General features: G+C 40.8%; 1 protein-coding gene across 1 annotated transcript in view; it reads right to left on the bottom strand.

Moving 5' to 3' along the window:
* Positions 1 to 10,053: 10,053 nt before the first annotated feature.
* Positions 10,054 to 27,773, bottom strand: part of WWTR1 (WW domain containing transcription regulator 1) — a 114,535-nt gene continuing 96,815 nt past the window's right edge. Inside the window, exons 4-6 of the mRNA XM_020781870.3 lie at positions 19,927 to 20,060; positions 18,047 to 18,159; positions 10,054 to 15,797 (exon numbers count right to left, since the gene is read on the bottom strand). Coding sequence (XP_020637529.3) covers positions 15,613 to 15,797; positions 18,047 to 18,159; positions 19,927 to 20,060 — 432 coding nt within the window. The 3' untranslated portion in view covers positions 10,054 to 15,612. The remainder of the gene's footprint in view (positions 15,798 to 18,046; positions 18,160 to 19,926; positions 20,061 to 27,773) is intronic.

The following is a 27,773-nucleotide window of genomic DNA, read 5'->3' as shown; positions in this document are numbered from 1 at the left end:
CTTACCAAGGTTCATAGATCTTGCATTCCAGGTTCCTATGCAGTATTCTTCTTTGCAGCATCGGACTTTCCTTTCAGTTCCAGGCACATCCGCAGCTGAGTATCCTTTCGGCTTTGGTCTGACCACTTCATTAGCTCTGGAGTTACTTGTACCTGTCTTCCACTCTTCCTCAGTAGCATGTTGGACACCTTCCAACCTGAAGGGCTTATCTTCCAGCGTCATATCTTTTAGCATATATATAAATGTTTGCCACTCATTTAGTATTGCAACCACAATTATCAAAGTGCCCTTCCTTAGAAGACAAAACTGTATGAGCACAAGTGAAAGATTCAGCATCCCCAAAGAAATTTTAAAAGTACTTTAAAAAAATAGAGGGTGGAAAAAACTTAAGGGAAAACCTTTCAGAATCTGGAAATGGAGCATTCCACACTCTCACATTCAGGACTAACCAAAGTATAGCCCATGGGTGCATCAGCTGGCCAGTATACTAAATACTCTGATTTTCTTCAAATTTGCCTTAAAATACCTCTTGTGATTTCCAGAGACTGGAAAAAGCAATGTATCCATGTTCGTTTCCTAAACTACTCTAGGTCCAAAAACAGCTTTTAAAAAAACTGTTAAGTCACTGATACGTTTTTTAAAAACGCACACACATACCCAGCCTAAAACAGTTCTGAAAGTAATTTTAAAAAAAGAGTGGAGAGGAAGAGAAATTAAAAGAAAGGAAAGCAGAATTATTTTTATACCCTCAAGATGCCTTAAAGAGCCATTTGAAGTTGTTAGAAGAAGCAGAAAGAGGAGGAGGAAAAGAAGAAGAGGTGGAAGTGAGGCTGGAATTTGGTATGGGGCCTGTCAACCTCCACAGGTTCCACTTATAAAACACAAATTCAAGTATATTCAAACTGCATTTGTGGCACTGTGTCCACACTCCTAGCCATTTGGACTCGAGCCCACCAAGTCTTCATTCTCAAGGCTAAACTTGTCCAATTCTTTCAGTCTTCGTTCATAAGGCTTGGTTTCCAGCCTCCTGATCATCTTTGTTGCCCTCCTCTGAAATTGTTCCGGTTTGTCAGCATCCTTCCAGTTGTCGTTTAGTCGTTTAGTTGTGTCCGACTCTTTGTGACCCCATGGACCAGAGTATGCCAGGCCCTGCTGTCTTCCCAGGCCCTGCTGTCTTCTTCCAGAACTGGACACAATATTCAGGATGAGGCCAAAGTAATGCCGGTAGAAGGGAACGATTACCTCATGGGATTTGGAGACTATACCTCTGTCAATGCAGCCTAAAATAGCATTTGCCTTTTTTGTAGCCACATCACACTATTAATTCATATTCAGCTTGTTATCTATGATGATTCCAAGATCCTTCTTGCTCGTAATATTGCTGAGCCAGGTATTCCACATCTTGTAGCTGTGTTTGGTTTCTTTTTCCTAGGTGCAGTACTTTGCATTTATCCCTGTTGAATTTAATTTTGTTGTTTCCAGCCCAGTGCTCAAGCCTATCTAGATAATTTTGAATTTTGTTTCTGTTTCCCAGGGTATTGGCTATTCCACCCAGTTTTGTGTCATCTACAAATTTGATTAGCATTCCCTGCACCTCCAATCCAGATGGGGAGGACTCTGTTAGGAAATTGGAACAAGAAGAAAATTTTTTCAAAAATGTAATTTTCCTCATGCTTCTGCTTTTAACCTGGGGGAAAGGTAAGGGAAGACAGCAGGAAATTAATCACAGATGCACTGTGTTACATTAAGCCTGGGGCCTTGCACAAATGCTAAAATATTCTTATCAAGACGCCCATTCCTATAACTTGGAGATGCTACTTTTTTACTACCATTCCCAGAAAATAATTACAGGAACTGGTACACCCATTGAAATCGTAGGTCACAAAGAGGGGGAACTATAGTCCCAGGATGTAGAAAATGTAATGTTCTTTATTTCAGTGTAAAATGCTCTATGCATTTTGGCCTATCAGCTTTCTTCAAGGCCATGCTTATTAAACTCTAGTTAGCTCTTTCACTGTTTATTCAGTTTGTAACCAGCTCCATTAAATCAGTTCTAGGCATTTTACACTCAAATAAAGAATATTATATTTTCTACATCCTGGGATTACACTCCCCCTGCCCCAGAAAGCCCTGGCTCTGAGAATTTAGTCCAAAAATACTGGAAGAGATAAAGCAGAATAGTGTGGCATTATTGCCTGCACATTGGTATACGTATAAATACAGAAGACATAGAATTCACATTATTTTGTGTCTGAGGAAATGGATCTTGATCTGTAAAAGCTCACACCTTGGTCTTTAAAGTGCTACATAGACTAGCACAGCTGCTTTTTTGGAAGGTGTTACAGAAGTAGACCAAAAGGCAACGTTTCCAACCTCAGTGGGTACTTAAGGTAAAGATAAAAGTTCCCCTTGACATTTTCAGTCTAGTCGTGTCTGGCTTTAGAGGGCGGCGCTCATCCCGCTTTTCAAGCCATAGAGCCAGCGGCTGTCCGAAGACATTTTTCTGTTGTCACGTGGCCAGCGTGACTAGGGAACGCCGTTTTACCTTCCCACCGAGATGGTATCTATTTATCTACTCGCATTTCCATGCTTTCGAAGCAGTGGGTACTTAAATGTATATTAAAACCAAGAACATTGAGGGCCTTCATTTCTACTGCAACTCTGGGGTGACCCTTTCTGCGTTATATGAGGTAGCCTTCACCATTACATCCGCTCATTGCCATTAGGCCAGTCATTTCCCTTTTGCTGGCCTCAGGTAGTCATCTGGGACACTTGCAGCTTTACTGCGCAGAAATTATTGCCTAAGTGCTTAATAGACCGCAATGCAAAAATATCGATCTCAGTGGGTGGTCTGGTGGTAAACATTCCAGAACATTTAGATAACCAGAAGTTCAATGACACCAGTCGATAGCGTTGCTGTGGTGAAACGGTCACAAAGTTCCTGCCCTTTTAAGAAAATATTACCCAACACATTTCTATTGGTTTCACATCTTTGGAGCTTGGAAAAATGATCTCTCTGGACTACAACCCCAGTCAGCATAACTGTTACAGGGTTTAGAGTCCAATATATCCTGGAATTTCTGGCCTTCTGAAACCTTAGAACTTTCTAATTTCTGATGCTATAATCCAGTTTTATTTTTTTAAAAACTAAATAATCCTCAACATTACAATCTTTCATCACAAGGTATTGCATCAAAATTCTGATAATTTTGGTTGCTCTTTGCTGCATTTTTCACCCTTATGGTAATTTTTTTTCAGAGGAACAAGTAGGAAATAATATTCTAAATTTGGTCAAAGCGTAGATTTCTATTAAGTCATGATAATAATAGTCTGATTTTCTGTTTCTTCCCTAAGAATCCCCATCATGGAATTCACATCTTTGTTTTGTTTATTATTTCCTTTATTCAAACAGAGAAGAACACAAATATTTCATTGTTTATCATCATTTCAGTAGCTAAGACAGTTGTTCAATGGAAAAGTTTTACACCTAAGGGGTTTTGATTGTAGCAATGGAAAAGTGTGAACACATGCTGATCCATCAGAAAAATACATCATGACTGGTTTGCTGTGACCATCTCAAGGACTCCTCTAAGATGTGACTCCTGATAAAAGTTCTTTTTAGCTTTTCCCAAGTCAATATTTCACAGGTGTCTTGAGTATAAAAGCACAGTGTTGAATAATTCACTCTAATGTGTTCAGAGGGGCTTAGTTTCCTTAAGGCAATTTTTTTTCTGCCAGCATATAAAACTTGTAAGTCTGAATCACAAATCATATATGTTTGCATAATCATGTCCCACCACAAATCATCAATACTGCAGTCAGTCATGATCTAGGTTTGTAATGATACACTGTGCCTTGTGGAGCAGTGGTTAAACTGCTGTACTGCAGCCAAAACTGTGCTCATGACCCGAGGTTCAATACCAGATAGCAGGCTCAAGGTTGACTCAGCCTTCTATCCTTCCGAGGTAGGTAAAATGAGTACCCACATTGCTGCGGGGCGGGGATGTGTAGCCTGCATAGTTAACTTGTAAATTCCCCAGAGAGTGCTTGAAGCGCTATGGGGCAGCATATAAGCAGCACGCTTTGTTTGCTTTGCTTTTGCTTACAGGTTCTCCATGCTTCTCTGAAATGGAATTTGACCCTTGGGCTGAAAGAGACTCTCCACCCTTCCACTAAGCTCACCGTTGCACTAATAATAATTAATAATTACCAACTCTCAAGTTGATTCATGATTTATGACAACCCTTTCAAGGGGTTTTCTATTGTATGCAGTACTCAGAAATGGTTTCCTATACCCTTTGTGGGAGAGCACTCTGGAAATATGCCATTTGCCCAAGGCTCCTCCTGTGTAAAGCACAGTAAGGAATAGAACCTCTAACCCCTGGCTCTGTCACGAGGTGCCCCCCCCCAACTGCACTACATGCATGCCTTTCGTTTAAGCTGGTATTCCACAACCTGATGCTTGCCATACATTTACATTTTAGACTATAACTTTCATCATCTCTGTCCACTGGCTGAGATTGATGGGACCTAGAGGGGGAAATGGTCTAAGCTAACTAAAAATAGATGTGAACTGAAAAGCTCCAGAGTGTAAATTTATATCAGATAGCTTTCAAATTCTTATGTAAAGAGGAGTGCCTGGAAAATTTTTGGCATCTAACCTGCAGACAGTTGCCATGCTGGGTGACGGATCTGGGAAATCACAGCCCAACAAACTGTATGTTCCAAGCTCTGACATAAAGTTATGTTTGAGTTCCAGATGTGGAAAACAGCAAAGGAAGGAATGTAGCACATTATTTTCCAGACTGTGTGTGACAAATTCAATCCTTCACATGTCCATGTGAGGCTGGACAAGACCTGAAATCAACATGGGCAGCCACCAGTGAGTCCTAACCATTTCCCCCCCAGCTTAGTGCTCTCTGGAACTATTAATACCATGACTTCCATTATCTCCAAGGTTGCCTGTACATGTTGTCTGGGAATGATGGGAGCTGCAGTCCAGCTTCTGTGGAACCATACTGGAAAATGTTGATGATCATTGAGTTGGATGGACCAAAGGTCTGCCTCAGTAATGTGTTTCATGTGAACTGCTGGATAGCTCAGTGGTTTAGGTATCTGGCTGTAGAGCCAGAGATTCCAGTTGGGAATCTAACTCCCCTGTGCCTCCCTGACAGAAGCTGGGCTTGGTGATCCATTAGGTCTCATCCAGCTCTGCATTCTACGATGAAGGTGATGATTTCAGTGGTGGTGAGAAGTTAAGCAGGGTTGGGCCCAATTAGTACTTGGGATCGCTGGGCATAGAGTTCAGAAAGACCCTTACCTGAAACCCAGGAAAGCTGCTGCCAGTCAGTGCTGAGAATACTGAGCAAGGTGGACCAGTGATCTGTCTCAATATAAGGCAGTTATGGCACCTGTACACCTAATTTAAATTCTGTGTGTGACAAATTAAAGAATTTAAATTATCAACATTTATTTACAGTGCAGGGCATTTGTGCGCTTCAGTGAAATTCTCTTCACAATTAAGAGCCGTTAAATTTACAAAAGAATTCCTCTGTTGGATATTAAACTGGGAGTTACTGGCTTGATGTTAAGGATCAGCAAAGCTTCTTGCAACTTGAGAGCCTTCTCGGGGTAGGTTTTAAGAGAGTCTCAGCCACAATCTCTGCTTATGCCTGTCTTCAGTTCCTCTCGGTCTCACTAGGAACATGAAAGTCGGAGAACTGTTTCGAAGGTGGCTCCTTAAGCCTAGCTGTCTGAGTCAAAACACTTTGTAAAACAGATTACATGCTAGAGTATGTAATTACATACAAATTACATACTTTATTATGTGTTACATACATAATAAAGAGATAGGAAATCTGGGGCTCAGCTAATTTGTTGGGCTATGGCTCCCATAAATCCAAGCCAGCAATGGTTATAGAAACGATAATCCAAATATCTGTAGGGCATCAAAAAGCCTAGCTTCAAATACAGTCGTGCCCCGCTTTACGATTACCCTGCATTACGACAAATTCGCTTCATTATGACCTTTTTGCAATCGCAAAACGATGGTCTACATAGGGTTTTTTCGCTTTGCGATGATCGGTTCCCTGCTTTGGGAACCAATTCTTCGCAAAATGATATTTTTTTAACAGCTGATCGGTGGTTTCAAAATGGCTGCTGGGTAATTAAAATGGCTTCCCGCTGTGTTTAGGGACTGATTCCTCGCTATACAGGCAGCGAAAATGGCCGCCGTATGGAGGATCTTCACTGGACTGTGAGTTTTTAGCCCACTGGAACGCATTGAATGGTTTTCAATGCATTTCAATGGGCTTTTTATTTTCGCTTTACGACGTTTTCGCTTAACAGCGATTTTCCTGGAACGGATTATCACCATTAAGCGAGGCACCACTCTATCAAAATGAACTACAAGTGTGTTCTTGAGAAAGTCTTTGCCTGCCTGTCTGTCTGTCTGTCTGTCTGTCTGTCTGTCTGTCTCATGGCCACCTTTTCTAGGCTTAATATGTAATCACCTGTCTAGAATGGAAAAGGCTGATGATCACACTTGGCAACAGGACGGAGTGTCAGATGCATTGTTTATTTTCTAAAACAAAAAGGGAGAATGAGTTTTTAGCAGTTTGAATAAATTCTTTTTTATGCCCCCTCAAATAAGTTTTCTAAACTGTTCTAGGAAATATTTGCACCTTAATAGGTGACCATGCTGTTTGAAGGAAAAGTACCTTCTTTCAAGCTCTGCTTCTTACCCATTTCTGCATCTCCACTTTTGAAAACAGCTATCCAAGATACCAGGCAAAGCACTGAAACAAAAAGATGAATTTTGTAAATGTTAATTCCTTTGGAAGTAAGTGCTTTCAGGTATCTGTTTTCATTTGCAAGGCTAAGATTAGAATGATTCCTGGGATCATAAAACGCATGACCACAGCTTTCTGTCAAAGCACTGAAACACAGAACTCATCAGGAAAGATACTCACAGTTCAAATAGCCCATGGAGGCGTGAAAACACAGACTCAAACAAGAAAACAATGATCTCCAAGATGACTGTGTATTTAAAAAATCTTGGCTGAAAAAGAACTGGAAAGGAAGAAAAGTGCTGCCCTCTTGTGACTTGGCTCCAGAAATGAAGAGAGGACACCTTTCAGATCATTGACATTTAAGGGTGCTTTCTCGCTTTGTGAGAGAATTTTTCACCACTGGGAATGTACCTTCTGGAGAGCTGAGGGAGTACTCTTTCAGTCGAGAAAACAAAAGAATTAGATCAGGCAATTAGAGACCGTGCTGACAAGAGGACAGGGGGGGAAAAACACAGGCCAAATAAATAAGTAAAAACTCTCATCCTGAGACCTTGCAAGCTGAGTTAGGGTTCATTCTCTTTTTTAAGCTCAGGTGCATGTTATTTTGGTGTATAGTTCATAGGGTGCAAAGGCACGGTTGCCTCTCCTGATGAACAACCATTTAAAATTTGTCACCCTCACCCACAGAGGCACCATTCAGAACTATCTGGCATGAAGTCTGCCTGAACCTACACTAGTCTGTTATCAAATGGAAATGCATCTTACATATATTTTCGGCAGTGTGTTTCTAACTTTGGTCTACGTAAACTGAGTCCTTTGCAGAGACACTGGGTGGGATCCAGCCAGCGTTCCATCTAAGGCAGGGGTCTCAAACATGTGGCCCGGGGGCCATTTGCGGCCCGCCGGATGATAGTTTGTGGGCCCCGCCTTCCCTGCCCCCCCTGAAGCACCCACACATCCTCTGCTGTCAAGAATAAAAAAGCCTAGCCTCGCTTGCCGGCGCCTCTTGCACCCTCTTTTTTCTCTCTCAGCACCTCCAGCACCAGCCCGGCCAGTGGCCACCTCAGCACCCGGTGGTGCTTCCTCCTCCTCTTCATCCTGCTTCAGCTGCCTCAGCTCTGGAGGCTGCCTGGGCTCACCTTGCAAAGTTTGCTCATGTCTTGGTGGAAGTAGCGGCTGCTGCTGAGTGCACCTTTTTTTGAGGGGGGCCCTCAGAGGAAGGTTGCCGGATCTCTGTGTGTGTATTTTGTGTGCGTGCACACACACACACCTGTGGGGGGCACGTACACACCTGTGGGTCGGCACCCTGGTTTAATTTCGTGGGTACCAGTGGAGGCTTTTCCCCTTTGGCAAGGCAAATTCTGTGAGGGTTTTCAAAAATTTTATATCATGCCCTCCTCCCCCCGGCTAGGCGGTCGCCGGTGCTCCCTCCCTTCTCTGCTTCTTCATCCTGCTGCTGTTGCTGGTAGTGAAGAAGGAGCCGGAGGGGGTCATGGCCGGCGACGAGGGCTCGCGCGCCCCTCTTTCTTCTTCTCCTCCTCCTCCGAGCCCCAGCCGGGCTAAGGAAATCCCTGGGCGGCTTCCTCGGGCTCTTGCTCCGCTTGGCGGAAAATCTGATGTGGCCCAGCCTCATCCAGACTCTGCCTCCATTGGCCCCCAGGTAAATTGAGTTTGAGACCCCTGCTCTAAGGTGTGTGTTTGTGGGGCACACAAAGCTCCATTGGCCCAGAGTAGATGCCTGTTTACTTCAGGTTTCTGATGAAACCCCGCTCCTCGTGCACAGATGGGTGAGGCTCCTATGCAGCGGAGGTGACAATTAAAGAGAACATTGGATCCAGGTCCATGAAACTTCAGTCATTCTTCAAAACAAAAATTTCACACAGTGGGGTGACATGGCCTAGGTCCAACTGTCCTTTGATTGGCCAAACTTTGAACGGGTTCAAAAGATGGGATGTCTTAGTAAAGGAAGCCCCAGTCTGTACTGAGCAAGGGTGTTAGTGATAGAACCTTGTGGAAGTCGCACATTAAGTTGGACATGACTTGGCAGCATTTAGCACCAAAAAAAAAAAAAAGAAAGAAAGAAAGAAAGAAAGAAAGAAAGAAAGAAAGAAAGAAAGAAAGAAAGAAAGAAAGAAAGAAAGAAAGAAAGAAAGAAAGAAAGAAAGAAAGAAGAATCTGAACCTGCTTCTTTGGATCTGTGAAGATGCAGTAGGAATCAAATTTCACTGCCATTTATATCAGAGGTTGAGTACCTGGTGTTTTGATATTACAATTCCCACACGACCACTAGCTCTAAACAAGTTCTTTGTACATATATGAAATTGCCAAGTTTGTTTTTCATTGCTCATTTCTATAAAATGTTCTGTAACAGCAGCTTTGCCTATAGAAACACTACAAAGGAGATTTTTCTGTTATAACTCTAAAACTAGCTAAAGTTTTTCCCGGTAGTTTCATAGGTCTTGTTTGGACATGAAGATCAATAGTGGCTTACTGTCAATGAAAACAAGTCTGTTTAAGCTTTGGGTTCAGATGTGGAAATTACTACTACTACTACTACTACTACTACTACTACTACTACTACTACTACTACTACTACTACTACTACTACTACTACTACTACTACTACTAGTAGTAGTAGTAGTAGTAGTAGTAGTAGTAGTAGTAGTAGTAGTAGTGTTCCATTGCTTCCAGAATCCCCTAGCCAGTTGCCTTAATGGCTCAGAAACTTTATTTTAGTCCAAAAAGGTAGTTTTCCCCAGCTCTGCTGGAAATCACATGTTGCTTTCCCTTCTCCTCCACCAGGAGATCTCAATCTTTCACGTGTCTTTTCAGATATCTGCTGTTATGCATGAATATTTCCAAGTTGGCTCACTTTTGGAAAGTATAGTGATGGTTAAGACGACATGTTGGAGTCATGCATAATACTAGTGAATACCAGGCCACAAAGTAAATTTTAAAAGGAAGTGATAGCTGGCTACATGCTAGGGCCAGAATCCTACTGCTGATTTATGTTTGTGTAAAGGAAATGGTGTATATGTTGGCAGCAAAATGCTATTAACTAATGAGGTTCTGGTTGTGCTCCTGGGATACCAGGAGTGCAACCAGACTAGATTACTGAATGAAAGGGCCATCATCTTTTATACTAGATTGTTATCTTCCTTTCTAGTTGCATATTATACAACTCTGTTCAGTTAGCGGCATTCTGATTAGTTTTCTCAGAAGAATGAATGGACATCATGTAAACAATTGAAGAGATGGGAAGTTTACATTCATTTCTATTTATTTATTTTTTGTTGTACAATATTAAAGAAATACTTAAAAAAAGAAACCAGAACCAAACTCTGGATACAACTGTTTGATCTGATTGATTTTGAAGCATACTCTACGTATGCAAATAATTCTACAATGAAAACAAATGCTCACACAAGATGGCATATAGCATAACACACTGATGTAAATAAAAAAAAGTATTAGAGTATTAGCACATAAAATGGATGTAATGTATTAAAAAAACAAAAACATTTGTTTCATCGCCCTTTTCCCTTGCTGAAAATATTTAAACCTTCCAACTAAAAAGCCCCACGGCATTTTGTTTCCACAAAACAGTATTTTCCCACTGACTCCTTCCATCATAGCAGTTTTCAAACTTCTACTTTCAGGAAATACTTTCCTCATTGGCTTGTTGACTGAGGATACACTTCCCATCGAATCTCCGGGTTCCAGTAGTTAATTTGAAAACCACCGCAAGTCTGTCATGGAACCCCTCTGTGTTGCAGAAGACTGTGGGGAACATGTTTTGAGCGCACACTCAAATAACAGAGTACTGGCCAGATGCTAGTCTGACCTCACTATTACTGCATAGGAAGTGAATATAAAACTCACTTACTCCTCTATTCAGGATGATGACTTTTTTTTTAGGGGTTCAAACAAAAATCAATAGATTCCACTCCAATTCCACCTTTTCTGCAAAAGAAGAACGTAGTATACATGATACTATTCCTTTTGCCTTCACTACAGCACTGTGAGGTAAATTAAGCTAAGAGTAAGAAAAAAAATACGAACTGGCCCACGGTGACCCAGAGAGCTTTACAGCTGAACACAGATTTGAACTGGGTCCTCTACATTCTAGTGCAGAAAACTAGCTGCTACAATTTGCTGGTTCTCACTGGGTAAGTGCAGGCAAGCTCTTTTTCATGAAGGCCTGTCTGCCATTACTTACATTCGCATTGAAGGACTTCTAATAACACTTCCACAGAATCTCTCGGTTCCCAGCAATTGGCATGAAAACCACCCATCCCCAGATTAAAAGTTGTTAACAATACCCCTCAACTTCTGTATAGCTAATAGTTATCTATGCTGCGAATCAACCAGACATTGGAAAAAATGACTTTTGGACCACACCTTCCAGAAACTCAGACTTATACGTGGCCCAAGGAACATACTGATGGTGGGATCGCTGGAGGATGTCATCCCCCCCAAAAGGACTTTTCCCATCTCTGCGTCCAACATCTCTAAGGAACAGCATCCCCGTTTCCCTAGCATTTTTCTTCACTGTCAGTATAAGTAGTAGTTTAGTGTAAAAAAAATAAAAACAATTTTACAAGTCTTATGGTAAAATCTGTCAGAAAATTTTGGTAAGATCTGATTAAAAATAACTGCACTGTAACCCTATATGAAAGTTTCAGGGGTGGAAAGAGGACTTAACTAAATGACCAAAGCATCCATTTTTATTTAAACTTCTGTGAATATTAGAATAAAAAATAAATAAAAATCAAACCCTCTCGTCTTCACTATCATTTGCAGGAAGGGCCTGGAAGGGTTGTTTTTTTTTAAACGATACCAACTATGTTTGTATTGTTTGTCCTAACTCTGAACTGTTGTCTCTTAAATCACAGTCACAGAAAATTCAGGTAGTGCTTGTAAAAAAACTCGCTCTCAGACCTAATTCCCCTTTCAATTTTACTATACCTTTAAATTCTCCAGTGGAGATGCTCCTTATTTATACCACAATCCCATTCATGAATACTGAGAAGTAATTTCAATATAACTCACCCATCAGCTAAATAAGCTTAGGATTTTCAGACTTATGTGAGCATGCCCTCCTCCTCCAAATTCACAGCTGTACATTTCAGATTGCTTCCAACATGATCTCTTTTTTTCATTCTTCTTCCCCGGTTGGGAACCAGAAGACTATTTGTACAAGCAAAGTGTGCCTTCAAAACTTTCTCCCGACTCTTTTTGCATTCATCTTTTTCCCCCCACTCCTTCTATGCATAGCTCTAGAAAGGCTTCACTAAATGTAAGCAACTTCTGCAGAGGATAAAAGGAAATGTTCCTTCCATTGAAATGAATGGGAAAGGCCTCTGCATAAATTTTACAAAGTTAAAAAAGAAATGTTTTTTTTTTTTAAGAAAGAGAAAAGCAAATGTCTCTCTCGAGAATTTCTATGACCCTATGGCTGCTATGACAGACAAAACCAGTGTGAATGCCTAGAGACCAAGACAAAGAATGAAATTTGCCTCCTAGCCAGTCTTCGGGACGTTTTACACTGGCTCCAGACAATCCTCTCCTGATAAAACCCAGGGCTCAGATTTAGTTGAAGTCTGGCCCAAGTTCTACTCAATTGCTCCCCTATTACTTAGTTCCTTCTCTAAGCAACTCCCATCTTACCTGGAAGCAATTCTAATGTGTGAACAAGAAGAGGGAGGTTGATTCAGAGTTTGGAAATATCAATGTTAGAGCTACTGCATTAATGTCGAGTCATTAATGAAAAGTAATTCTTCAGCATTAAAATATTGAGTTGGTTTGTCAAAATTAATTTATTGATTGATTCATTAGTTAGTTGACTTGTTAAGCCTGGCCATTAATGAAAGAAAATAACAAGGCACAGTGATAATTGCTTTAACAAACAAACACAACAAAAATCTCTACACACAATGCAGTTCATTTATAATCTATAATTGCATTGATGAATCAGTGCTGAGAAAATGTAATGAATCAGAAACAATAAATTAAGTTTTAGTTAACTATTTCCAAAGTCTGTGAAAATAATGGCTGGGGAATATTTTTAGTGTATAAAAAAATCAGTGTATAAAAATAGTGTATAAATCTTTTTCCCATTTCCCACAGTCAATGAAAAGTTGCAACTGGACCTTCAAGAATTGGATGAGGTCCACCATAGAGAAAATCAGCTCTCTTTCAATAACTCTTTTTGCTGTTTTTCTTGAATTATGAGTCCACCTTGTTCCTTTATAATTGGAAATAACACTATCTGGTTCACTGGTTCTTAAATCTAAACATCCAGGCACAGTCAAGTGATCTACCGAGTAAAGCAGGGAACTTAGCACTGTTTCCTCCTCTTGGGAGTGAGCAGTAAATCAGCCTTACCTAACTGGTAAAGCCATGATTTAAGTGAGATTTGGCTCATCTAGCCCTTAAAGCTTTGTATTTTCTGTAAGAAAAAAAAAACAAAAGAAGGCCATGCATACAACTAAAAGAATATACACCTTAGGACTCCCTAACTGTAAATAATGGAAAATGCAAACATTTTGCTTGCAGACCAGTTCCCTGCCCTCTCAACAACCAATTTTATTTGCTAAGTAAGCAAAATTTTAAAAGGGGGAAAGCTCAACAATCTGCTAAAAGTAAAATCCACAACTACCTATTTTCCACTGTATACCACCCTCCCTTGCCCTATTTATCTATATAATCTATAGTATTTTCTGAATCTGATATTGAACTTCATTGCTTTTGATCTTCCATTGCTCATGTTTAAAAAGTAAAAATAAACAGAATTTTAAAAGCTATCATGGTGCTGTCAGAACAGCGACTTTCAAGCAACTATTTCCCCATAAAGGTAGCATTCACAGGTATTTCAGTGATTTGTGGCCGCTCCCTCTATTGGCAATTCTCCTGACCTGTCTTTCCAGCAATCAGAGCTTGCAAACGTTATTTTGGTTTTTCAGACAATGACTCCCAGAATCCTCCAGCCAGCAGGGCAGCTGGAAGACACAAAGAGTTGAAATAACCTCCCCAAGTTCCACTAACGCTGAAGCATCACTAGCCACATCTCCCCCCCAGCCACTCTCCTTCCATGTCCACGCCCCAGTGACTTCAACATTCTGTGCACTTATCCTGCATTTTTCTGAACCACTCAAAAAAGAAGAGGGGAATAACTTGACTTACTGTCCAGTACTCCAGTATAGTAATCATTGCTTACCGTTCAGTCTGAAGCACAGCAAAGTGCTATGGTTCTTCCTTGCCTTGCATTTCACGTGTTAAGAGGCTTTTGTTACTTATAATGCCTTCCATAAAAAGACTATTTCTTTCAATATAAAAAGCTTTAAAATAATAGATTATAATATAAATAATAATATCAGTTAAAAATACTTAAGAATCTCAGGACGTCATCTGCATTTTGGGGAGGTGTGAATATGAAGTCCTTGATGCATTCTCAGTCCCATATTATCAGCAATTTTACTTTACATGAATATGATAGGCATGGGCAGGCGTAAAACAGATATAGTGCCTTGTCTCCCATAGAAGTAATAAGAAAAGGGCAAAGAATCTTAGCATCTTTGCCACACTGAAAAATATATATATATATGTTGGCTTATTACCTCTCTGATAATGTGAAGCATCTGTTTCTGGCTTTCAACGTTTCATCAATAAACACATAATTACTTTTAAAAAAGATAATGAAACTACATAAAATGAACGTTGCTGCGTTCAGAAAAGTAAAATTGTTCCATATTTCTGTCCTAATTTTTAAAGTGTTGAATATCTGTCTCGTTTTTATTTGATACAAACTAGAAGTTTATAGTTCTTCTCGTTCAAAGTAAATTAATAGTGTATATCAAACAGTAGAAATGTATTTCAAACCGCTACTTGAAAAGCCTACTTCTGTGTAAAACAAATAAACAAACAAAATGGACATATTTCTCATCACATTTGTTGTTTCATATAAAAATGGCAGCAATTAGTACCAACCTGGTCTACTTTTAAACACTGTACTACTCTTTAAGAAAAAAAACCCAACTGTTAACTAAAACGATTTACCTGCTTTATGACTAGAAATATTTCTTATCTAGAAATTGTAAGATAGTTGGAAAAAATAGTCCTGTTTGTGCCTTTACAAGTTCAAAAGAAAAGGATCTGGAGTCCTTCAGATGATTTGGAATTTTTAAAAAGATGCTGCAATGTATTTCACACAGCATGAGTTAACTTCAGTGATAAAGCTCAAGTGGGGTGTGTGTGTGTGTGTGTGTGTGTGTGTGTGTGTGTGTGTGTGTGTGTGTGTGTGTGTGTGTGTGTGTGTGTGTGTGTGTGTGTGTGTGTGTGTGTGTAAAAACAAGAATCTGGTACAGTTGTCATAAATACAACTGCAGAACTGCAATCAACTTTATTATGTTCATGGTTTTGGAAGCAAGCTGAATTCTGCAGTCTAAAGCTTTGTGATCAGTTCTCTCTCTCTCTCTTTGGTTAATTAAAATTATGTGTAACCAATGAGCAAAAGAGCAGATAGGTGCAAAAAGTTAAAAAGAGAGTAAGCTCTCATGTTTTCAAAACATTTCGATGTAACTATAGAGGAATAGTTATAGATATGTATAAGTAGTTCTACTTCTTAAAAATAGTTATCTCTCTATATTTTTATATATATATTTGCATATTTCATACTTGTCAGTGAGATCTAGGCAAAGATTCACTGATACAAAACAAGTCTGGCAAAAGTCAGTAATGCATTGAGGGTCGCTAGCTGAGGATCTTAAGTATGTTCTGCCTTCACTTTTGAGTGAAAGGAAATGCTGCTGCCACGTACAAATTACAGCCAGGTATGAAAGGGCTCATTTTTGTTGAGGACTGACTCCACATCGTTGAGAATGGGGATCAGATCTTCAGACTCCAACGTCCCTAAATCAACATTTGTTCCTGGAAGACAGTCAAGGAAGTCAAGGAAACGGGATTGCGGAGGGTTGATATTCATGGCAGTCTGAGCTACATTATCTCCTGCAAAAGAAGGGAAAGGAGAATTAGTGTGACACTGACTTCTTAACCATGAGATTGTTTTGCCTATAATGAAAGAGTCCAATTAGGCACTGGTACATGTCAATCAGATTCCCTAATTTAAGGACTATAATGATGGTATTGAACCCATTGGCAACAGTGACTTGTAGGGTGCACCCCTTAACTTTTTGCTTTACAATGGTGATGGTGGCATTCAAGGCGAAATTTCAATCTGGCTCAGCAGTTGCAGGGCATGTGATGTTATTATGTTGACAAAACCAAGTAGATCTCATCCTGGTTAGTGTATGGAGGAGAATGCTGTCTTCATACATATCTCTTCATACATAGCCAAACACCCATGGCTCACAGCTACAAATTAAAATAAAATAAAATAAAAACTGTGTGGACAGGGTTAATCTTCTGAGCCTTTCCATGCTAAGATATTGAGTAATGATATAGTGGGAATCACACAAAAAAAGACAATCCTGATCGTGTGTGTCCAGGTATTCCCATACTAAACAGGTATGGATGTGCACTTGTGGCATAGGATGAAGGATCCTGGTACTTGTAGGGATTTGGGCTGGGGGATTCTGGGAATAACAAGCCTGAAAAAAAAACCATTTGGTCATCTCTGGCTCTCACTCACTGTGCCCAGTTCCTCCAGTGCAGTGAAAGGCTACTTCTGTCAGTACAGTGGTGCCTCACTTTATGAATCCGCTTTACGACGAATCCGCTTTATGATCGCAAAACAATGGTCTAATGGGGGAATTTCGCTTAGCGATGATGGGTTCCCTGCTTCGGGAACTGATTTTCTCTTTACAATGATCAAAAACAGCTGATCGTCGGGTTTTCAAAATGGCCACCGGGTGCTTAAATGGCTCCCCGCTGTGCTTAGGGACGGATTCCTCGCTACACAGGCAGCGAAAATGGCCGCCGTGTGGAGGATCTTTGCTGGACGGTGAGTTTTTACCCTATTGGAACTCATTGAACGAGTTTCAATGCGTTTCAATTGGGTTTTTAATTTCACTTTACGATGTTTTCGCTTAACGGCGATTTTCCTGGAATGGATTATCGTCGTTAAGTGAGACACCACTGTATGTAGTACTGGAGGAAGCTATGGGGCAATGGCATTTCTGTTAGTGCAAGGAACCATTGACTCCAGTTACCTATAGAATATGATGAAGAAGAATCTCAGAAATCACACACACAGTCCAGCCTAATTACTTCTTTGGATAAAATAAGCTCTCAGGCAGGAACAAGGACTGGTGAACCCCTTCCCCCAAATAAACAACAGTGTTTTTGCTAAATATGGCACTCTTGACTGTATGGACACATTTCTCAGACACTGTCACACTCTGGATGATATTGAATAAAGTAAAAGAGCAAAAGCCAGGGCAAGAAAATATGTATTTCTGGAAGGGATGAGGAGTCTTTTACAAGATGAATGAAATATTGTCGTTATGTGTGTGTGTGTGTGTGTGTGTCTGTGTGTGTATGTATATGATGTGTGTGTGTGTGTTTGTACAGTATATGTATATACAGTATGTATGTATGTATTGTATTAACAGATTGCTTTTTTGTTTTGTTTATGTTTTTGCTTTTTCTGTAAACAAAGTTAAATTTAATGATAATAGAAAACAACAGCAACACTGTCACACTCTGGATTTGTCGTAACAGCTCTTACAATAAGGCCACCCTGAGTAAGGGTGGGCACCTTCAGTGAAGAAGGCATTCCATAGGCAGGTCCTCAAATCTGTTTCAGAAGTTGTTGTTGGGCACTGGATGTGATTATCACACGTACTGAGAAGGTGAAGAAGAGAGTCCCTCTGATCATATGCAGAGTACTTATTCCTTACAAAAGAAGCATCCAAACTAGCCCCAGTCTACCAGGGTTTTAATGGAAAAAAAACTTACCAGAGTACTCAAATTATATGGAAGAGGCAGAAGGAGTTATTCCATTTTACTTTTTGTCATGGACCCCCTTGGCAACAGTCTTCAGAAGCATTTGGGTAAAACAGGGAAGACTCAAGAGATGCCATTTGTGGGCTTCATTTAAGGCTTCCCCTGAGTCTTCTCCCATAATTAGAGCACTGGCTTATAGGAAAATTTGGACCCCAAACACGTGGTCTTCTTCATTTCCTACAGAAGCATTTGCAATAGAATTACATGGTTCAGGCAAGCATAGGAAAATGATATCGGCTATCAAGCAGATAACTTGTTTTAAAAAATTAAAAGATTCTTCTTGTTCCTACCTGTATCCATCTCATCTACATTGCTGAGGAAGTCTTCAGGGGTAGTTGGTATGCTGTAACATCCTAAGCCTAGGCCACTGTCTGTGCTCTGCTCCCTGGAATGGTATGGCCCACTATGAATTGAGACATGAAGAATCCTCAGTCAAAGTTTTGTTCATCAGATTAGTTCAAAATGGGGTTTGTTTTGTTTTTGGTTTTGAGAGGGGGGGAAGGGGAGAGGGAAGAGTCCTCTAAGCCAGTGGTCCCCAACCTTGGGCTTCCAGATGTTCTTGGACTTCAACTCCCAGAAATCCTGGGCAGCAGAGATGATGGTGAAGGCTTCTGGGAGTTGGAGTCCAAGAACATCTGGAGGCCCAAGGTTGGGGACCACTGCTCTAAGCAGCTAGATCCAATCCTTAATTAGGTCTGGAACTAATTTGCAGGTTTAGGGGGGGTTGCCATGTCAGGCTGAAATCAGTTGCCCAACACAGAATGTGGTAATCTAGAGAGCAGAACTTTAAAAAAAAAAAAAAGGATAACAAAGTAGAACATGCTAGACCTCACAGTGCAAGGAGGTGCGGAGAGTGAACTGAAGTCTCCAAAACCAAACTACGGAGAGAGACCATAGCTCAGTGCAAAGCACTTGGGTGTAATCCCCACAAACATCATGATTATTGTACTGTTTTTTAATGGATCAAGCAGCAGGCGGTGGGAATAGCTCTTTGCCCAAACCCCACAAAATGTGCTCCGAGACAGTTCCACACTAGATGTGGAAGTTTTCTACTTCTCAGTGGTCGTGGGCAAGTGTAAAAAAAAAAAATTATCATTTTGGACTGTGACTCTTGGGATCCTGCAATGTTCCTGCCGGCTCAGGGATTTTGGAAGCTGCAGATTAAAAAAAATAACGCCACCCTCCCATTCCTGGTTGGGGAGAAGGTCTCAGTGCATTCCAACGACAGTTTCCCAGGCTTATGTTCTGACCCCCTAATTACCTGCCACCCAGTTATGCTGTCAATATCCTTGCCTACTCAATACCATCTGCCACCCTTTTTTTTTTTACAATGAATTATAACCTCACCACTAAGCCATGCTCTTAGAAGAAAGGAATATATATTATTTTCTCATAGATCACTATTTTTACACAGGGGGCATCCATATGTTAATTTGCAGGGTTTAATTAAATTTGCATCCATGGCCCTCCTGGCATCAATTACGGCTTTTGTACAGGTAGCATTCTACACAGAACCGCAGTGTTAATTATAAGATAATGAAAATTATCTCTGTGCTGCTGCACCACACTTTCACTAAAGCCAAATGATGCCAATTATTCCAAATTATATAGCTGTGCCACCCCTGTAAGCCTAAATTCTGTTACACAAAAAATCTTTTTCAGGTTTATGTCAGTTTCATGTCCTATACTCACATTAGTTTATTCTTAAATTACAAATCATTCTGGCCAATTCCACACACACAACTATAGGGAGCACGTAAGAGACAATAAAATGTTTTGTAGGCCCTATTCAGGCATTATAAATGCATTTGTAATGCTTGATGAGGACTACAGAAAGCTCAATTGCTCATTTAATTAAAATGTGCACATCATGTAGGCCAAGCTGCTGTTCCTCCTTCTTTCCCCAGTCTAAAATTTAAAAGCCAAATGCTTCTGCTTAAAAATCATTTGTTGTATCTTAGAAGTAGGCAATCTGGGTGCTTTTCAGATGTTCTAGATTACAACCCCAAAACCTCTAAATAATATGGCCAATGGTAAGGGATTATGGACTTTGCAATCTAAAACATCCAGTGGCCCAAGGTTGTCTCATTTTGTTCTAAGAGGTAAGAGAATTTCAACAGTGGCTTGTGCTACAAAATATAAAATGGCTGGTGAGCAACAGTGTACTTGCCTGTTCAGGAAGGGATCCGACCCATTATTTGTTATAGATCTCATGTCTTGTGTCATGTTAGGTGTGCTCACAGCAGTCTGAACTGGAGCCAGGCTCTCAGAATCCATAGGAAGTTGTCTGTACAAATCAGCTTCCTAAAGTGAAACATGAATACATACTGTCAGTGCTAGGCCACGCATGGGCAGCCAGGAACACAGGGTGCTGGAGGCATGAATCTTATCTATAACCCATTCCTCCCGGCTTACCAGGAACAGTCCCTCATTTTGTGGAACCTGCCCAAAGAAAAATCACTGCCCTGTTCTGCCTGGGCAGGGGGAACCTTTTATACATAGTTGATGTTCATAAGTATGCCTAGAATTCTTCAGGTTTCAATCTCTTCCTCTAATCTTTCCTCCAAACTGAAGCCCCTCCAGATGCATTAAGTTGCAGTTTACATAATTTCCAGCCACCATAGCCATTGGTGGTACTGGCTGGTTATGATGGGAAGTACAGTCCAACACACTTTGGAGTGCTAGGTTGAGAAAGGCTAGCTGAAATGTTACATATTCAAGTGCAAGAATCACCACATTTCAGCTCTGTTGTAAAAACATGTTAATGGAGGCACACAGACACAAGAATGCCAGTACAGTCGTGCCCCGCTTAACGATTACCCCGTATAACGACGAATCTGCTTCACGATGATGTTTTTGCGATCGTACAGTTGTGTTCAAAATTATTCAACCCCCACTGAAATTGAATGTTTTGGCCATTTTGACATTGATTTTGATCATTCAGTCATCTTGCTTACATTTACATGAAAGAGGCACTTGTAGGTCAGAGAAATATAACCTTAAGTTTATAATGAAATAACCACAAATGTCTTTTCTGTGCTCACATCATTATTAGTTTTTATTCAACCCCCAAGTGACATTCAATCTTAGTACTTAGTACAACATCCTTTTACAGTTATAACAGCTTTTAAACGTGAAGCATAGCTTGACACAAGTGTCTTGCAGCGATCTACGGGTATCTTCGCCCATTCTTCATGGGCAAAAGCCTCCAGTTCAGTCAAATTCTTAGGCTTGCGCACTGCAACTGCTTTCTTTAAGTCCCACCAGAGGTTCTCAATCGGATTTAAGTCTGGTGACTGCGATGGCCACTCCAAAATGTTCCAGCCTTTCCTCTGCAACCATGCTCTAGTGGACTTGGAGGTATGCTTGGGATCATTGTCCTGTTGAAAGGTCCAACGTCTCCCAAGCCTCAGGTGTGTGACGGACTGCCTCACATTTTCATCCAATATCTCCTGGTACTGAAGAGAATTCATGGTACCTTGTACACGCTGAAGCTTCCCTGTACCTGCAGAAGCAAAACAGCCCCAAAGCATTATTGACCCTCCGCCATGCTTCACAGTAGGCAAGGTGTTCTTTTCGTCATATGCCTTGTTCTTCCTCCTCCAAACATAGCGTTGATCCATGGGCCCAAACAGTTCTAATTTTGTTTCATCAGTCCACAGAACACTATCCCACAACTTTTGTGGTTTGCCCACATGACTTTTGGCATACTGCAGTCGACTCTTCTTATTCTTGGGAGACAGCAAGGGGGTGCGCCTGGGGGTTCTGGCATGGAGACCTTCATTACGCAGTGTGCGCCTTATTGTCTGAGCTGAAACTTCTATACCCACATCTGACAAATCTTTTTTCAGTTCCTCAGCAGTCACACGGGGACTTTTCACCACTCTACGCTTTAGGTAGCGCACAGCAGTCGAAGTCAGCATCTTCTTTCTTCCACGACCAGGTAGCATTTCAACAGTGCCCTTTGCCTTGAATTTGCGAATGATGCTTCCTATGGTGTCTCTTGGTATGTTTAACTTCTTTGCAATCTTCTTATAGCCATTGCCCTTCCTGTGAAGACAAATCACCTCTTCTCTTGTCTTCCTGGACCATTCTCTTGACTTCACCATGTTTGTAACCACACCAGTAAATGTCTAGAAGGAGCTGAGTATCACAGTCATTTTAAAGCTGCCTAATTGGTGCTTATTATGCTTGATTGGTGCTCGGTGACATCCACAGGTGCTTTCAATACCTGATCGAAAACACCTGAATGAACCTCGCTTCTTCAGAGTGGTAGTCTTTAAGGGGTTGAATAATTGTGGCAATGAAGAAACCACAAAAGAAACATTTACTACTGTATTACATAAACAATTGATGTTATTTTAGTTGCATTTGGTTCTTTAAAACGTCCTTGTAGGATTTCATTCTGAATACAATTCCAAATGTACACTATAGTCCCTAAACCCCTTTACAGCATTGGGGGTTGAATAATTTTGAACACAACTGTAATTTCAAAACGATGTTTTAATGGGGTTTTTCGCTTTGCGATGATTGGTTCCCTGCTTCAGGAACCGATTCTTCGCATTACGACGATCAAAACAGCTGATCGTCAGGTTTTCAAAATGGCCGCCGGCTGCTCAAAATGGCTCCCCGCTGTGTTTTTGGATGGATTCCTCACTATACAGGCACCGAAAATGGCCACCCCTATGGAGGATCTTTGCTGGACTGTGAGTTATTCAGCCCATTGGAACACATTGAACAGTTTTCAATGCGTTTCAATGGGCTTTTTTATTTCACTTTACAACGTTTTCGCTCTACAGCAATTTCGCTGGAACGAATTAACATCATCAAGCAAGGCACCAATGTATAATGCCTTACTTTTCATCCTCCACCCCAATTATGTTATTGAATGCATTTGTACTGCAGCTATTCTAAAATGAGTGCAGCCAGATCCCTTATAAAATTAAATTTGTTTTAAAGAGACACCCACTTTTTTAAAAAAGGCAAAAGCAAACTTTACAGGACTTTATGAACATACATATCTTTTGATTTTAGCACAAGATAAGCTATTGCAGAATAAAGGAGCCCAATCATATTAGAAGAAAAGCTGAAAACAATGTTTAATGGTGCATGGGGAAATAATTCTGTTGGGGAGAGAAGTGATATTTATGTATCTGAATGCATAACAAATATTCTATTTCATTCTGTGAAATACTGGAAGAGGGTTAGAGTTTCTAGCAAAAATGGGCCAGAGTTCAGAGAGAAAGATTAAGCAGATCCAGAAATCAATCTGTGCAAGAGATCAAGGAACAGGTAAAAAAAACTGAGAAGAGTAGGGACTTCGAAAACACACAGAAAGCCTTGAAAGCAAAGATAAAAATCTGACTTGGAAACATTTATGATTTGGTCAGCCAAGACAACCCAACAGTGTAGAGAAGAGGAGGTTATGGTTGTCCAGACCTTGTAGGACAAGTCCCATCATCCCTCACAACTGGCTGAGCTGGCCAAAGGCTAAGTGGAACTGAGATCAAAAAACATGTGGAGGACAACATTTTGTTCATCTCTACAATAGACTATCAATGGACAGATTGTCCAAGGATGATCACACAGCTGTTGAGCCTGTTCTACATGGCTTTGTATAGTTTAGTCAATGCATGAAACAAAGGAACAGAGATGGGGGGCAGGAGATTCAGGTTCCTTGTGAAATATATACCCAAAATTAGGAAGTTCAGAACTTTGCATGCCATTTAAAAGTCTATTCACACCTGTAGGAACATATTTACATGTTACCATTTTGTGATCATTTCTTAATTAGAAACTGCTCACAAGATGCAAAGACTGAAAAAGTTTCCTTTTTTTTTTTACCATATATTCAACTGTCCCTCAGCAATCATGGTCAGCAGCCACACTGGGTGGGGCATTTTGGGATCGAGAGTTCAAGAAGTAACTTTTCAAGTTTTTGAGAAGAAAGTGAAAACAGTTGAAAGTTGGGATAATTCTTGTAATGATCTAGGAGACTCAAAACATTTTGCAGTAAAGTCATACAAGAATATCTTTAAAAGCTCTGTCCCTCTAGTGGCTGCTCTGTCACCTTGCCCTAATGATTATATCCTGAAGCTAAACTTGATGTACTGTAGTGTGAAAATGTAATGGGAAACTTGCAGGGAGAAAGTGTAATTGGCAGCCCGCCATCAGGGGTATAAACAAGTGTCTTGGGGTAGACTTTTTGTCATCTTTATTTTTGATTTGGGTACACAATATATTGAATTCAGACTCATGGTTCATCAACTTTGATGGATCACAAAGCAATTTGTCCCTATCTTTATTCAAAATACATAGGCTTCTTAAGGATTCTCTCAGAGAAGCAATCTAAAGTACTCACATTTTCCCTTTGATTCAAAATGTGAATTTCAAGTGCCTCTCTTTTATATCCTGGAGCTACTTCTAATTGGTGCTGATTTAAGAGAAAAGCAGAAATATCCTGGTACAAATATATAACTGCATATATTATTTGTCTCAATGCATGAATTCATTGAGAATTCAAGACTTGAAGCAGTTAACCATTTGTACTCAGAAACTAGTAACCTGATACAGCGGATGGCAGGATTATTTATGTACAGCTTTCTATTTTATTTTCTGTGCTTCATTATGAATATAATCACCAATTATAGATAGAATAAGAACAGAGAATTTCTCTACAAGTAGAAGCAGAGAAGTGACTTTTCCCAACCTGACAGTGACACCTAGTGGACAAAAAGAGTGATGCAAAAGATACAGTCCCTATAGAAAATGCTAAAGTGGCTTGGTTAATAGGCAGTTGAGGAAGGTCTTTACTCTCTGTCAGCCGTCTACACAGCTGATTACTTACTGACCTAGCCATAGCTCTCAGTACAATGTTAAAACTGCACAGAATAACAGCATGGCATTTTTAAATACAAATGTGTTCTGCTTGTGCCTAATCTACCGGCGCCTCCTCCTGCATAAACCAAAATGAAAGCAACAGAAGTGATGCAAGAATTCATATTATAATCTTCCGCAGCTCACATTTCTTTCAACCAAGCTTATTCCTGGTTGACTGTACCCAGTTCTAATGCATAAAGGGGAAACACATTGGAAGTAGCTTCAAACAGCACAATTCATCTTGCTGCTGTTGTTTGTCCACTTGACTCTGGAATACAACATTCTTCTCTTAGAGTGACTGGCTGTGGAGACAGGGTCAGCTGGTAGATTCCCCTCTGTGTCTCCTAGGAAAAAAGCCATACTGTGTGGGGCCCCGGGCAAGCTGCACAGCCCCACAGCACCCCAAGAAGAAGGGGCTGGTAAACTACAGTGGTGCCCCGCTAGACGCTTACCCCATTAAATGACGAAATCGCTTGACGATGCCTTCTTTGCAATCACTATAGCGATTGCAAAACAATGTTTCCTATGGGTTTTTTTCATTTAACAACGATTAGGTCCCTGCTTCGCAAGACGACCGATTGTTCGCAAGACGACGATTTAAAACAGCTGATCGGCGGTTTGCAAAATGGCTCCCCACTGTTTTCCGGACCTATTTCCACAAGACAGGGACCGCAAAATGGCCGCCCTATGGAGGATCTTTGCTGCACGAGCAGGTATTCCCCCCATTGGAACGCATTAACCGGTTTTCAATGCATTCCAATTGGGTTTTTATTTTCGCATGACGACGTGGCACCTTAGAGACTAGTAAATTTGGGGGGGGGGACGACAAGCTTTTGTAGATTGTAGCCTACGTGATGTGATGCATTAGATAAAGAAGGTTCTAGCCCACAGAAGCTTGGAGAAAGCCTGAGAGTCCTGGAGGATTTCCACAGTTTGCAGAAACACAGAAAATAATCTATAAGTTGAAACAAAGCTTGAACAAAGAGAGAAGCTCAGAAGAAATCTAATGAGCGCTGAGCTTGCTCAAATCAGCATGTAATCCTAGCAGGTCAGAAATTGATTAAATGGAGGCTCTTGGGAAGGGGTGGTCACAGCTACAGTCCTCAACAGGAGCACTCCACACTGCAACCTTCTGGTGCAAGTCCAAAATGGGAAGCAGAAATACTGATTCTTACACTCAGATGTCTCTATAAAAGTATCCATAAACATACACAATATACTCCCAATGGCTTTACCGGAAAGTAAAAGCAATTATTTTTATAGTCCTAGCTGAGAGTGCCAAATGAACTCAGATAACATCCTAACCTAGGCCGGCTTCCCATTTCAGCTCCAGAAGCAGCATCATTAGATTGCCAGGGTGACAAGTGACTGGATCAGCAACAGGAAATGGCCAATGGTATTAAATTGCAAGTACATGCTGTAATATTTACTGCAAGTTTACTATGTGTGGTAAGACCCATGGGCTCCGGCAAAGCCATCAGTCTTGACCGACTTCCCTCTGTATTGGAAGGAAAGTATCTGAGAAGGAAGCAAAAACAACCTTAATTGCTTGATAACTTACTTGCTGTTGAAGTTGTAAACATACGGAAATCAAATGTACTGCATACATATCCAGTATTCATGTACCATATTGCAGTTTTGTGTTGATTTTGTTATTGCTAACAAGTAGCACTTAGATGGGCAACATAGGTACAAGAAACATAAGACAACCATGGACTTGCTAGGGAGCGTAACACACCAGTGAATACTAGGGACAACCCCAGGTGACACTAGAAACGGTCACATGACTTTTTAGGTAAAGGTAAAGGTTCCCCTTGACAATTTTTGTCCAGTCGTGTTCGACTCTAGGGGGCAGTGCTCATCCCTGTTTCCAAGCCATAGAGCCAGCGTTTGTCCGAAGACAATCTTCCGTGGTCACATGGGCAGTACGACTTAAGACACGGAACGCTGTTACCTTCCCACCGAAGTGGTCCCTATTTATCTACTTGCATTTGCATGCTTTCGAACCGCTAGGTTGGCGGGAGCTGGGACAAGCAACGAGAGCTCACTCCGTCGCGTGGATTCGATCTTACGACTGCTGGTCTTCTGACCCTGCAGCACAGGCTTCTGCGGTTTAGCCCGCAGTGCCATCACGTCCCTTCACATGACTTTTTAGTCTTACTTTAATGTTTTAAAACTCTTCCTTCTCTTTTGCATTTCAAGACTGTGCATGCACACCCCATGAATGTAGTTCATCTTCAAGACAGGTTCCCTCTTCCCAGATAGATCAGGAAATCTTGAAAGCCTGTACAGTATATATTTGGGCCCTTTAGATCACTGTACAAATATAAATTCTAACCAAGAACTTGGTATTCCCCACTTGATATCTTGCCACTATATTCCAGTTAAGCCTTGGCTTAGAAACAATTCTAGAAGTCACTCTTTGGGGCCCAACAGATAGGATGCTAGCTTCACCATTAGTGTGTGATAAAACATTTTCCGTCCAAAGAATCAAAGCTGACACATCTGCCCAATGAACCTGCCAAGAAAGTCCATGCTTACCTCCTGATAACCAATCATCAAACAAAAGCAAACAAAAGCTGCCTCTCAAGGAGCTGAGAAAACTTCTCCCTGGTAAACAAAAAAAACTCTTAAGGGAGCTTTGCTTCTAAGGTCAGATTCAGCATAACATCTGCTTTGACCCTTATGTGGCAGAAGCTTATTAGTTTCAGCATGGGAGCACCTACACGTCTATTACTTATGGATGAACTTATAGCTTTTGCTTCTTCTCTTGTTCTGTTCTTTCTCTTTCTCCCATCCCACCATTTTCATCTCTTCCCCCTCCCCTTCTCCAGCTTCTTTCCTATTTGTTTCTCATCAACTCTTTGCGGAAAGCTACAATTCAGGAGAGAAAAGATGGGATGCTGTTTGCACTGTGAGATGGTATAAACTCTGTAAATGTGCTAACAATTTACAAACTACTAAATGGAATGTGATCCAGGGCTGGGTTGTTCCATTACATAGTTGGGTAGGTCAGCTGTATAACAACGTGCCTGGCTTACTCAGAGCTATCTCACACTCTGATGCTCAGCAATTGTTGGCACCCCAGTCTTCACAAGGATATTTTTAGTTTACATGTGTGTGCTAGCCATGTTCATT

Source organism: Pogona vitticeps, chromosome 3 (assembly GCF_051106095.1).
Source record: "Pogona vitticeps strain Pit_001003342236 chromosome 3, PviZW2.1, whole genome shotgun sequence".
Lineage (NCBI taxonomy): Eukaryota > Metazoa > Chordata > Lepidosauria > Squamata > Agamidae > Pogona > Pogona vitticeps.
Note: the sequence above shows the minus strand (reverse complement) of the source record. Positions and strands in the feature narration are given on the sequence as shown.